At 41.4% G+C, this 13,986-nt stretch overlaps 1 protein-coding gene across 12 annotated transcripts; it reads left to right on the top strand.

Moving 5' to 3' along the window:
* LOC8071525 lies at window positions 3,581–9,724 on the top strand. 12 transcript variants are annotated; one of them, XM_021445857.1, is made up of 7 exons: window positions 3,581–4,153; window positions 4,260–4,463; window positions 4,671–4,737; window positions 4,946–5,053; window positions 6,714–6,835; window positions 7,170–9,234; window positions 9,331–9,724. In XM_021445857.1, exons 6-7 carry the CDS (start codon window positions 7,652–7,654, stop codon window positions 9,665–9,667), a joined length of 1,920 nt encoding a protein of 639 aa, XP_021301532.1. In that variant the 5' UTR covers window positions 3,581–4,153; window positions 4,260–4,463; window positions 4,671–4,737; window positions 4,946–5,053; window positions 6,714–6,835; window positions 7,170–7,651; the 3' UTR covers window positions 9,668–9,724. The 12 variants fall into 12 exon arrangements, with proteins under 12 accessions (XP_021301532.1, XP_021301531.1, XP_021301524.1 ...); XM_021445856.1 differs by having other exon boundaries at window positions 4,671–4,782; XM_021445849.1 differs by having other exon boundaries at window positions 4,946–6,835.

The following is a 13,986-nucleotide window of genomic DNA, read 5'->3' as shown; positions in this document are numbered from 1 at the left end:
AAATTCCGCACACTGCATTCTCAAGGGTTCTTCAAATCAATCTTTCGGTCGCTACTATGCTCGTGATTCGACGGTTCGACCGGCCCGCCTTCAACCGACGCTATAGATGGCCATCGGGCCGGCCCGGGCTAGGCACGGGCTGTAGCGTGCCGTGCCGATTTGGCCCGCGTGCCTGCCGTGCCGTGCCTCAGCGTCTCGCGTACCTAGCCTTCGGCCCAAGCATGGGCCCACAGGCTGACTTCGTGCCGTCCCGGCCTGCGTAGCCCGGCGGGCCGGGCCGGCCCACAGCCCAGTTTTGTAAAAAAACAAAATAACCACACAATGATAATGATCACTTCACCAACATAATGCCACAATCAATTTTTACAACTCTCAACTTCTCAGATTCACAATCTCAGTCTTAAATCATATAAATGACATAAAAAAACATGTAACATAAAAATGAATTGTTTGTGCAATGCCCGCGGAGGTGGTACCGGGTCGTTACTGGGCCAACCCCTAAAACTCAGGCTGGGCCGTGCCAGCCCGCGGACTCAGAGGTCGGCCCAAGCACGGCCCGCACCATCGGGCCAAAATGTCGTGCCATGGGCCGGACCGTCGTGCCTTGGGCTACATGACTATCTATAATCGACGCTCTGTGCGGTCAATCCACCTGGGTGTAAGCGTCTTTGACGCCCCTGCGACCCTCCGCCAACGGCATCAGCGCCACCGACGCCATGAACATGGCTGCCTTCTTCCTCCCCAAATCCAGGGCTATATTGTAAAATGGTCTTCTTATGAGGATCTCTATGTAATTTGGATGTTGTGATAATATAATATATGTGTTTATAGTAAAAAAAAATCTCCATAACCTCTTACCTCACGCGTGGCCCCCTACCAGCACACCACGTGGTCTCTAGTGAAGAAGTATATGGCGCTAGCATTTTGTATTAAATTTTACAAATCTTGTAGTCAATATTTTGCCTCCATAAACTATCTCAAATGAAGAAAATTTTAACTATAAAGTTTTAGATCTCTTTGAGTTTTACAATTTTGGCATGGGAGAATTTTCATTTAAGGTTGTTTGAAAATTTTAAAAATTTGGATTTCTTATTTTGAGAACTTAAAACATGTATATTTAAGGTATAAACAACCTAAAAAAAGTCATCAGCTGTAAGTTATATATGTTGTTGTGCTCTACAATTTTAGTATAAATTTTATCTTTATTTGACTTCATTTGAAGATGTTATTATGAATTTATTTGCTTCATGACAACTTTTACGGCAGTTCTATTTTTTCATGGGTGGTTGACTTAAATCCACCTATTTTCAGGGACGGTCTGCATAAGAGACTATTCCTGAAAATGTGACTTATAAGAATAGTTTTATGTCATATGTCCCTAAAATTAGGTTTACTTTTAAAGGTGGTTTTATTAAGCCAACCGCTTATAAAATTTGACTCATAGGATGGTTTAGAAGCTACAGTGCATTAAAATATTTCTAGAGACCATTTTCTACATAAGTCACCCTAAAATGGGAGGTGATTGCAAAAAATCATCTGCGTAGTTGGTTAACTTAGAATATTTTGACTTAGAACAAGATCAAGATCACCTTTGGTCCAGAACATAGTTAGTAGTAATATACGTTCACTAAATGGTACTCTCTCCATCCCAAATTATAAGTCATTCCAAGAATCTTGGAGAGTCAAAGCATGTCAAGTTTGACCAAAATTATAGAAAAAATTAGAAAGTTTTGTGGCATCAAATAGATATACTATAAAAATATAATTAATAAAGAACCTAATAATACTTAGTTGATATCATAAATGTTATTATTCTACCATATAAATTTGGTCAAACTTGAGATGCTTTGACTCTCTAAGATTCTTTGGCCAAATTTGGGTTATGCCTCCCCTGATACCCAAAATGAATTTTCTGTATGGGTACTCTGTTGGAGGCTATAGGTATTGTGTTGGAAACCTATTTTAGGTTTGGGTTCCCAAATGCATATGCTATTGGAGACAGCCTAATAAGGTAGCAGCCAAATAACTTTTTTTTGTCGGTGCGCAAACAACACGAACGGGCCACACATATATATACATACCAGAATAACTGAAATATGAAGAATATCGAGAGGTTCTAGTGTTACCAGAGTCTATTTCCTGAACAGAGATAATGAATTATTGTTGTGGATTTGGAGTTGGTGGGGGAGCGATCCCTGTGATTTGTTCCACTCCACATACATTACATATATTAGAGGGGATCCGATTGTAATCAAGCGTGTGATCAAATAACACACACAACGGCCGAGATCATATCGATCAGGGATTAGATAAGACAGACAGATTCCTATCAAGACTTCTATAATTAACTTATTGTTTATATTGCATATATAAGAAAAAGGAGAAGTCTATCTGTAATTCATGGGTGCTTAAATAATTACACAGTTTGCCTACAATTTACGAGATGAATCTTTTGAGCTTAGTTAGTCTATGATTAGATAATATTTATCAAATATAAACAAAAGTGCTACAGTGTATATTTTGTCAAAAAAATTGGAACTAAACAAGACCTAAAGTCAATAATTAATGGATCTGATCTTAGTTGAGAGGATTAGTTGCATGGCTGCTAGTAGCTTCGTACATTGCGGTTGTACTGCAGGTACACAAGGACATGGCCGCTTGACTGCTGTCTCGTGATTCCTACCCCACATCCACGACTCCTATCTGCACCGTTCATCTACTGCTGCCTCCGTCTATAAACAATCATGCAATTCAGTCAAAAAAATAAACAATCATGCAATTCTATGTTTGGTGCGACCAATCTCTACGCCTAAAAAGGACGCTAAATTTATCGTCAGCTGCTCGCTGATATCAAATCTTGATCCCTGCTTACACGTGCGTGTCAGGTACGAATCATGTTCGGAGCTTAGACGTCTACATATTATATGAATCTAAAAGTTATGGGTTCCGGTGTAACGCATAGGCATATATCAAGCTATCGTAGATTTAGCTAAGTCTATTTATGACTTCTATCCAATAAATATGTATTATGAAAATATGATTTGTAATGATCTACTAATGGCACATATTTAGTATATATAATAAATGAATATTAATATCGTTATACAAATTGGATTAAACTTAAATATCATTTGTTATATATAAAAAAATTGCATCCTTTCTAGGACGGTGGGCGTATATATACTAGCACAGTAGCTAACTAGTTGGCCAGTCTCAATGCACAGTTTCATGGTACAGCTACCAAGACTAGGTAACCGAGCCAGATGAGTTTTATGGGGATGAAACTCCTCTCTTATCTGATGAAACTCTTTCATTTAATGACCCTGTCAAGTCAGCTATTTTGCTTATGTGACACCCTATTTAATATGCATAACACTCTTATGAAACGTGCATGAGACTTGCCTTACTGTAGACCGTACCTGCAGATATACGACTTGCAGAGATAAGGTACTTTTATCATATGGATGTGCCATATCCAGTCCGTACATCATAATTTAAATTATTTTAAAAAAACATTTCATTTAATTTTCTGCTATCATATGGATGTGCCATATCCAGTCCGTACAGCATCATCTAATTTAAAATTCTTTATAAACATTTAATTTAATTTTCTGATGCAGCTAGCTGCTTGGAATAATAATATTCCTTTTCTATGAAAAAAAAATATTATGTGATTTTCTCGGGTTTCTCTAGTTTCTTGCCGGTGTCCATTTGAAGCACCAAACTTCGAACTGGGCCTTTGCACTGCCAGCTCTGTGGGCCTTCTTTCTTTCCCCGCCATCGAAGTGGCCTCGACCCAGAAAAAAAACAGGACAATTGGCCCATCAAGAGTAACAGTTTCGGCCCATAAAGAGTAACAGTTTCGGCCCACTGAAACAGCCCAGCAACTGTCGCCGTCGTTCCCGTTCGTTCCCCTCTCGCTCGCTCGATTCACACTCCCTCACCTCTCCGGAAGCTGCATCTCGCTGGCCGGCGACTGCCGTGCCTCCTGTTGACCTGTTCCCATCCTTGCGGCTTCTCTTCCTTGGCCTCGATCTGGCGCCCGAGATGGAGGCCGCGGAAGGGAGCGCGACGGCGAGCTCGACTGATTCAGCGACTTGTCCGGCCAGCACCGCGGCCTTCTCCTCCTGGCTTCGTTCTCCAGTCTCCACAGGTGCGCGGAAGAACTTAATTTTCTGCCCCTTCGATTGCTCGGCATCAGCTAGTCTTGTTTCCCTAGTTCAAATGACGTTTTAGTTAGCTTCTTTCTTGTGCACCAGTAAGCTGATTCGAATCAAAGCAGTGCCTAGTTCAGTCGATTGCAACAGCCAACACTGTGAATGAAACGAGGAGTGCTCATGCAGATCTTGTAGTCGCCAGAGAATGAATGAAGCTCCCTTTTTTAGTTTCCAGATGTGAAGATTTTGCTAGGGATAAAAAAGAAACACCTAACCCTGTGGCGCAGAGTTGACCGACGTGAATTGGTAAATTGACACTGTAGCATTTTGTTTATTGTTTGTATTTGACAAATATTGTCCAATCATGGACTAACTAGGCTTAAAAGATTCGTCTCATCAATTCCGACCAAACTGTACAATTAGTTTTTATTTTCGTCTATATTTAATACTCCATGCATGCGTCTAGAGATTCGATGTGACGGGGAATGTGAAAAATTTTGCAAAAATTTTTAGGAACTAAACAAGGCCGAGCATCATCAGAAGGATAAAGTGCAGGGAAAAGGAGATGCGGATTCTTATGGTGTGGCCATCATCCGTATTCGACGACCCCCTTTATTCCCCCCTGGTTCGAAGTCCAAATATATACTGTTCTTGGTTTTTGGGCTGGGAACAGATGCGGTCTTTCTTGTTTTTTTTTATGCATTCGAGGATTTCCATTATTGAGTTTTTGGTTTGTGTTCTCGGTTTATATTCCCTTTCTGATGGGTCAATGATATATGTGTTTTCAGGGACTTGGACAGTTTAGGTAAGACAACGATTGTGCTGAAGATCAGTGGTGACTGGTGAGGACACCAGTGTCATCAGGCAGCCCCACCCTTGGCCATCAAGTATCAACAGTATGTATTCCTTTCTCTGTATAATTAGGGCACTTCCAATGCTAGTTTCTATACCTATTAATTTTTATAGACACTATATATAGAAACTATGGTCCCAATGGATAGTTTCTATAGAATATTTTTTTATCCCAATGCATATGAAATATCTGGAAAAAAAACTCTTTTTTTAGTTATGCTTAGATCATTGTGATTCTATTAGGCATAAGCAAATTGCTGTTTTATACTAAGTAAATAAAAGTATTCTGAAGCATTCCATAATATCTGGACCGGGCAACCTGGGCGCATTCCATAACTCTCTGTTAGATCATCTTCTGTTCACTGTTGAAGTATGCTCTAGATCTTGGGCCTTTCCCTATCTCCGAAGGTAATTTTCCATGACCTTTTGTGATGCAACCTTAAGATTTGTAAATAGTTATGGAGCTGTCATGATTTCAGCAGCCCAGCTAGAAAAATGTGTACTACTGTGGCTAGCTAAACAGCAATTATCTGTGTGGTGCTTTTTATGTAGAAGCGCATTTTAACATGAGAGGAAATGCTCGGTCACTATTTTGTACTTTCTTCTTCAAGCGTTAGGTTTTTTTTTTTTTTTTTTTTTTTTTTTTTTTTTTTTTTTTTGCATCAATGCCAGCATGCACAAATAAGCTAAACTCCGGCAACCTTCCACTGAAGTAGTGATGTCTTGAGTTCAGGTCTTGTGGGGTCAAATGCACAACTGTAGGTTGATTATAGTGCAACACTAACACTAGAAATAGAAGCATGATACAGTAAGGATTCATCCAAAAAGTAGTTTAGCAGTTACATTACAATCGGTTTATGTGTAGGGTTTGTAGTTAGTACAAAATAACAATTCTAGATACAAATGTCCAATGACTACTTGTAGTAATGAAATTTTAGATGTGAAAACCAATTCCCCATTAGTTTCATAGAATTTGAAATTTTGCCAAAATAAGTGTTGTTTTCATCTAAACGACATATGATTGCAGTACATTGAACACCATGTATATTTTCAAAAACAGAACACATGATCCAGTAAAGAGTCGTCCAAAAAATGGTTTAGCAGTTACATTACAATCAACTCAAATTAGAATGCTCTATGATTTTTGTTAACGCTGCGTATGTGGAGGTTGTAATTTTAGAAAATTTCTTCTGAGTACTTGTAGTTAGTTCAAAACAGTAGTTTTATATACATGTATTCAATGTGTACTTCTAGTTATGGAATTTTCGATGCATACGGTGATCGGCATCTTTACTATACCAAAAGCACTTTTTGTCACCCCCCATGAGTGTCAAGAAGTTGAAAAATTGTCAAACTATTTGTTGCTTTAACCTACACAACCATATTATGATTATAGTACACTGACTGAACACTACAAGTGTGATGTATTTTAGACAGGGTTTTGAAAGACAACGCTGAGTCACCATTTGAGTTTGCTCCTAAAGCATAAAAATTGTATTTTAGCACCAATGCCAGCATAAAATTTTTTAAAAAAAATGTCACAAACGAAAGGTGTATTTCTGAATCCCCTTGGTGTACTTTAGTTGAGAAGTTCTGCGATTGATAAGATAAGTTCGTTCGGCTTGATTTACTGCAGTTATTAGACCATACAGGTGAATACCTAGGCATATCTTCCAACTTTTGAACTGATTGTTGAAACTCTAGGTGAATTGGTGATGAATGAAAAAATGCTTTGGATACAGTAATGACGGGTAACCAATTGCTGCTGGATCGATAAAACTGATGCTTTAGGTTGATGATGATTGTGACGACTGCTGAGTGCTGAGGTGAGCTGCACAACCTACTGAAACTCTGAAAGAAGAGGTGAAAAAACAGTTCGGTATTCACTTTGAACTGAATTCACTATAGAACGAGCATGTGTATTGACTTGTTACTGTTTATTCACTGTCCACGTCTTATGAGGTGTAATCTCTTGCCGTAGCTTCAGTTCTGAAGCTTGCAAACCTATGTTACACGGATACTTGCAGGAAGGCGCGTATCGCGTATCCGATACGTTTCGGATACGGATACGTGTCTGATACGGCATGGATACGTATCCTGGAAGTATCCAAATTTTTATTATTTTCGCAATTATCTGATACGTGGGCTGATACGTATCAGCCTTGGGGATACGGCCCAGCCCAATAACAGGGGCATATCCTATCCCCGACGCCACGCCCTAACCTGGACATCCCCTGCTCGCTCGCGTCGCGCCGTCGCACTCGCATCCCGCGCGGCTGCGCCTCCCCTGCTCGCTGCCCGCCGGCCACCGCGACGAGCCTCCGCCTCCGCTCGCTGGCCACCGGCGACGCGCCTCCGCCTCCGCTGCCGGCCACCGGCGACGAGTCTTATCCCCGCTCGCCGGCCACCGCGACGAGCCTCCGCCTCCGCTCGCCGGCCACCGGCGACGAGGCTCCATCCCTGCGACGTGGATCCGGGGAACTCCTGTGAGTTCACTCCCTTCTCTGTTCTCAATCTCCTCTTCCCGTGAGTTCATCCCCTTCTTCAGTTGTTCCTCATCTTGTGGTTCCAGTGACGAATTTCTTTGCCCCCTCGATATGCAGTTAGTGAGTTCTTGTTGCTTGTATTCTTGTATGCAGTAGATGGCATCTCCAAATATGAGCAACGCTAGTGCAAGTGCTAGTCATAGCATAGGATCTGCAGCCACAAATACAACAGACATCAAGGCTCCACTTTGGGATCATGTCACCATTCTGGAGAAGCCTAGAACTGGTGGAGGGAATGCTATGTGGCGCTGCAAGTACTGTCCAATGCAAAAACTGAGTAGTTACACTAGAGTTGAAGCTCATTTGCTGCAGAAGGGAGGAAAGGGAATAGGTAAATGTCCTAATGTTACATATGAAATGCTTAGTGAAATGAGGAAGGAAATTGAAAGGTGCAAGAATCTAGTGGAAAGATCCAAGTCAAGAACTGTTTCTTTGCCTACTGCTCCTTCCTCAAGCAATACTGACGGCAACAAGAGAAACAAGACAGGGCCTGTTTCTGCATTGGAAAAGGCTTGGGCTTTGGAAGACCGTAAGCACTTGGATGCTTTAATCAGTAGAGCAATTTATTCTGGAGGGGTATCGTTCAATTTTCTGAGAAATCCATATCTTCGAGAAGCCTTTACCTTTGCTTGCAGCCGCAACATGCAAGGTTATGTGATTCCTGGTTACAACAGAGTTAGAGAGGGACTTTTGAAGCAAGAAAGGAGGCACATAGAGACTTTGGAGAGCACAAAGAGCACATGGGCAGAGAAGGGAGTCACAATCTGCTCTGATGGTTGGTCTGATCCTCAGAGGCGACCAATCATTAATTTTGTTGCTGTTTCTGACAAGTCACCTATGTTCTTGAGGGCTGATAATTGTGAAGGTGATTACAAATCCAAAGAATACATTGCAGAAAAGTTGAAGGGCATAATTGAAGAAGTAGGTCGACATAATGTAGTTCAAATCATTACAGACAATGCTGCAAATTGCAAAGGTGCTGGTCTCATAATAGAATCTGAGTATGATAACATATTTTGGACACCATGTGTTGTGCACACCCTCAATCTTGCTTTGAAAAGTATATGTGAACCTAAAATAGGAAACAATCCTTCTGATGAAGAATTATTTACTTGGGGGCAACTTGAATTTATACATGATGTTAAAACTGAGGCTGCTATGATAAAGAATTTCATTATGAATCATGGCATGCGGCTTTCAATGTTCAATGAGTTCGGCCGTTTGAAGTTACTTTCTATTGCTGAAACAAGATTTGCCTCTGTTGTATGTATGTTGAAGCGGTTTGTTGAGGTAAAATCAGCCCTTCAACAAATGGTGATTAGTGACAAATGGAGTGTGTACAGAGAAGTCAGAGATGATTCTCCAACTCCAACAGCCCAAATTGTCAAGGACTTGATACTTAATGATGTATGGTGGGACAAGGTGGACTACATTCTTAAGATCACTACTCCTATATATGAAATGATTCGTTTGACAGACACCGACACACCATGTCTTCACTTAGTTTATGAGATGTGGGATTCAATGATAGAGAAAGTGAAGAAAGTCATATATCGATATGAGGGAAAGCAAGAAGATGAGCAATCAGACTTGTACTCGGTTATTTATGACATATTGATTGCTAGGTGGACAAATGGAAATAATCCACTTCATTGTTTAGCTCATTCACTTAATCCAAGGTACAAATTGCCATTGAGATTTTTTTCATTCACTTGAATAGTCTGTGCAGATTTTTTTCATTCACTAAAACCATATTGCTGAATTGCTAATTGCAGATATTATAGCAAAAAGTGGCTTGAAGAAGGTCCAGGCCGTGAACCACCCCACAAGGATAAAGAGGTATCAAAAATGAGGATGGTTTGCTTCAAGAAGTTCTTTCCCATGTCAGATGAATTGGCTAAAGTAAAAGACTCAAGGTTCTCTAGTTGTTCAGAAGAATTTAATGATCCTGATTCAATCCATGATAGATGGGCTGTTTCCCCTATGACTTGGTGGACAAATCATGGACAGTCTGCTCCCCAATTGATGAGTTTGGCCATGAAATTGCTTAGTGAAGCGCCCCTGGTAAACCAGGAACTCAAATGTGATACAATACTAGTCCCAGGAGGCTAGTAACACATTTATTACATCAGATAAGTTTCAGCGCAGTAGTCTTGGAAAGCGTGGACAAGGAAGGCACGCTATAATAATAAGACACCAAAATACAACACAGGTCCAAAGGACCCAGAAACAAACGATATCGCCATCGAACATCTGACGAGTCCCAATGCCACAGGCTTAGTTGGGTGCAGACACGACCTTACTCGAACGCCACTTCGGGATCGAAGTCCGGATCTTCCTCTGTTTAATAAAGCAAGGGTGAGTACAAAGTACTCAGCAAATCCAACCTTACCCTACGGAAGGGGATAACAGTATATATGTATATGGATAAATCAAGGATGAGGCTTAGTTTTATTTGCATAAAGCTATCTTTTTACACATGCAAGGTTTCATTTCACAAATACTGTTGTAAAAGACCTCTTTTTCCACATATGATAGTATTTCTGAAAATGGGGGTTTGATCACACTTTTAAGTGTTGTTGAACCCTTGTTTCCACAACACAATGGCAGTCAACCATTTATTTCCAAAATCACACTCTCTCACATGTTTTCACTCATCCCAACCCATCTAGTTGTTGAAACCAAACCATAACCCGTCCGAGACCGCGGACACGGCTATCCAGATAGATTTACACTCTGCAGAGGTTGTACACTTTTCCCACAAGTAGGATACCATAACTTACACCGTCGTGCAAGCACAGATCCATCAAAGTCATTACCCTCCATAGCTAAGTAATGACGCTCACCACGGGAACACTAAGGCCACATCTCATGATACCACAATAATTCACAAAGCTCTTTTCATATATTTCCACAATTTCACATACATCACTTAGTGTCCCGTTGCACACCTGCCTCCAGGTGATTGCCATACTAACTAGAGGGATTTAGACTAAGCCTTTCCCATGCAAGGCGAGTGGTTGTACGATAAATGAGTTAGGCAAGATGAATCATCAACTCAGTCCTTAATCGAGACAAGGCGGATATCTTCACGCTTAACCCCGCAAGGTATAAGCCACAACACCAGGGCATCCCAAAAGAGATCCCATCCGCCCCATCTCCATAGAGATCACATCTATAACTTGTCCATTAACCCTTTCACAATACCCACAATTTATTTTCACCACTCACACCTTTTACTTTTAAAATCATTATATTTGAAAAATATAGCGATGAGTATACAGGATGAGTAACAAGTCCTAAGCATACTAAATAATAATATTTCTGTCATAGCATATTATTTGTTCCTAGGTTCGAACAAGACAATTACCGGGTAATATCAATTCAAGGATGGCTATTCAACAGGTTTTAACTAAGCAGCAAAAATACTCCGTACATATATCGTACATGCAATATTTAAAACGGCTTCTACGGGTTGTGTTTAAAAATAGGATCAATATGCATCAAAGGGGATCGGTTGGACTTGCCTCCGTCGGCGTCCTCGGTAAACTCCTGCTGACAGTCCGGGTCCTCGGCGTCAAACTCGCGGTACTCGTCTCCAACGTTCTCGTTTTCCGGCTCGTTCACTCCGTCAACTAAAATACGCGACGAACGACACAGACAACAGGCACAGATAAATAATCATATAAATTTAAATGAGCTCCAAAAATCATGAAATTAATATGGAAGGTAGATCATGATTTTAGATGAATTTAGGAAAAAGAATTATTGAAATCAGAGTTAGCATGTGGCATTTGTGAAATGGCCGGAACTTAATCATGCGAAAAAGGCTAACGATGATTAAGGAATGGATGCTTCACGTGGGCATTTGTTTGGCTGGTAGTGCATGTTGCATGCATGCATGTACTATTTGGAGTTAATGCTTGGCCCACACATGCATGGTTAGAGAGAAATTAGCAGGGGTCATTAGAACTCTTCTGTATGTCATGGTTCTATTCGTGGAATTCTTGGCAGTGAACCGGTACAGACAAATACATGGAAAAATACAGAAAAAAAACTACAGAAAGACAGAGAAGAGCAAGGAGATGCTCATGAGCTGCTCACCTCGTCTTGCGACGACAGTCGAGCTCAGCTTGTGCGTATGGCCGTATACGGTATACGCGAAGTGAGAGTGAGTGAGCGAGTGAGTGAACGTGTTTCTCGGGTGGTGAGAGTGAGCATCCGAGGCTGGCTTTTTATAGCCAGAGGAGTGAGGTTATGCCTCTGGTGCTCAGCTTCGTGCCATTAGAATTGCTACTGTAGTGCATGGCTACACAGGACGACAGGACGGTGGACGGTGCCTAATTTTCATGCAAATGGCAATGTCTCATTTGCATGCACGGTGCGTGCAAATGGACGGTGCCTAATCACCATGTCCTTTGCATGCAGGTGCATGCAAATGGACGGTGGCATGCTTGTCCTGCATGCATGCATGAGATATATATTCGTGTAGGTGCACTGCTATGTTTTCTCGCATGTAAGCTTGCTGGTACTTGCTATCTTTTTGTACAGCAAAAGAGGCGCGGGAAAAGGCAAGAGGTGGGGCCCGCATGCCGCGGTGCGCGCGCGAGCGAGTGCGCTCGGCGAGGGGGCCGGGCGTGAGTGCGCTGCGGCGCTGATGGTGGTGGGGTCGGCGCACGCGCCGTTGCCGGGTATCGGGCAGAGCGAGCGAGCAAGAGGGATAAGTAGCGGACATATGATGCTCATGCCATGCGGTGCAGGTTATATTTAAAGATGGATAATTAGAATGGATGGAAAAAGAATTAGATGGAGATACTATAGAGCTCAAATGATTTATAGTTTTTGAAATATATTTTGAAAATAATTTTTTTAATGCGAGTGATTTTTGAATGTGAATTTTTGGGATGCTACAAACCTACCCCACTTAAAAGGAATCTCGTCCTCGAGATTCGGCTGGGTCCTAAATAGATGGGGAAACTCTTTTCTCAGGGCATCCTCTCTTTCCCATGTTGCTTCTGCTTCTGTGTGTCTACTCCATTGAACACGACAAATTCGGACTGTGGTCGTTCGAGTTTGCTTGGTGACTGTGTCTAGGATTTTTATTGGCACTTCTTGATATCTTAGGTCATCTTGTAAATCAACTGTATCTGGCGATATTTGTTCCTCTGGTACTCTGAGACATTTCTTCAATTGGGAGACATGAAACACATTGTGTATATCTGACATTTCTTCAGGTAGCTGAACACGATAGGCTACAGCTCCAATCTTCTGTAATACTTGATATGGTCCAATATACCGTGGTGCTAGCTTGCCTCTAACTTGGAACCTTCGAGTTCCTCGAATAGGAGAGACTTTGACATACACAAAATCTCCAACTGCAAAACTTAACTCCCGCCTTCTTTTATCAGAATAGCTCTTTTGACGTGATTGTGCCTCTTTCAATTTTTCTCTGATTTCAGCTACACGATCTTCTGCTTCTTTTATAAGGGCTGGTCCAAGCAAAGTTCGTTCTCCAACTTCTGACCACATCAATGGGGTTCTATATTTTCTTCCATATAGGGCCTCAAAAGGTGACATGCCCAAACTAGCTTGGTAACTATTATTATAGGAGAACTCTGCATAAGTTAGGCTTTTCTCCCAATCTTTACCATACGTGAGCACACATGCTCTTAGCATATCTTCCATAATCTGATTTATTCTTTCAGTCTGACCATCTGTTTGAGGATGATAAGCTGAGCTAAAATCTAGCTTGGTTCCCATAGCTTCATGCAAACTTTTCCAGAACTTAGAGGTAAATTGGGTACCTCGGTCAGATACAATCCTACTTGGCACACCATGCAATTTGACTATGTTATCCACATATAGCTGGGCTAACTTGTCTCCACTATATTTGGTGCGTACAGGTATGAAGTGAGCAACCTTTGTAAGGCGGTCCACTATTACCCATATTGAATCATTTCCTTTCAGAGTTTTGGGTAATCCATTCACAAAATCCATGCCTATCTCATCCCATTTCCAAACAGGAATAGGCAATGGCTGGAGCAAGCCTGCTGGTTTCTGATGCTCTGCTTTAACCCTTTGGCATACATCACATTGTGCAATAAATCGTGCCACATCAGCTTTCATGCCATTCCACCAATATCTTTCTTTTAGGTCCATGTACATCTTGGTGGCACCAGGGTGGATAGAATAAGCTGAGTTATGGGCTTCATCAAGGATTAATTCTTGAAACTTTCTCTCATTGGGCACACAAATTCTGTTTTTATACCACAATACTCCTTTGTTATCCACTCTAAAGTATGGAGCTTTATTTTCTCCAGTTTGCTCACGAATCTTCATCAGATCCTTATCCTTATGTTGTGTCTGCTTGATTTCTTCCACAAGAGTTGGCTGCACCATTAGACTGCCATTTTGAGGTTGGCGTACTATAT

Source organism: Sorghum bicolor, chromosome 8 (genome assembly GCF_000003195.3).
Source record: "Sorghum bicolor cultivar BTx623 chromosome 8, Sorghum_bicolor_NCBIv3, whole genome shotgun sequence".
Lineage (NCBI taxonomy): Eukaryota > Viridiplantae > Streptophyta > Magnoliopsida > Poales > Poaceae > Sorghum > Sorghum bicolor.
This window is presented reverse-complemented; position numbering and strand designations above follow the sequence as displayed.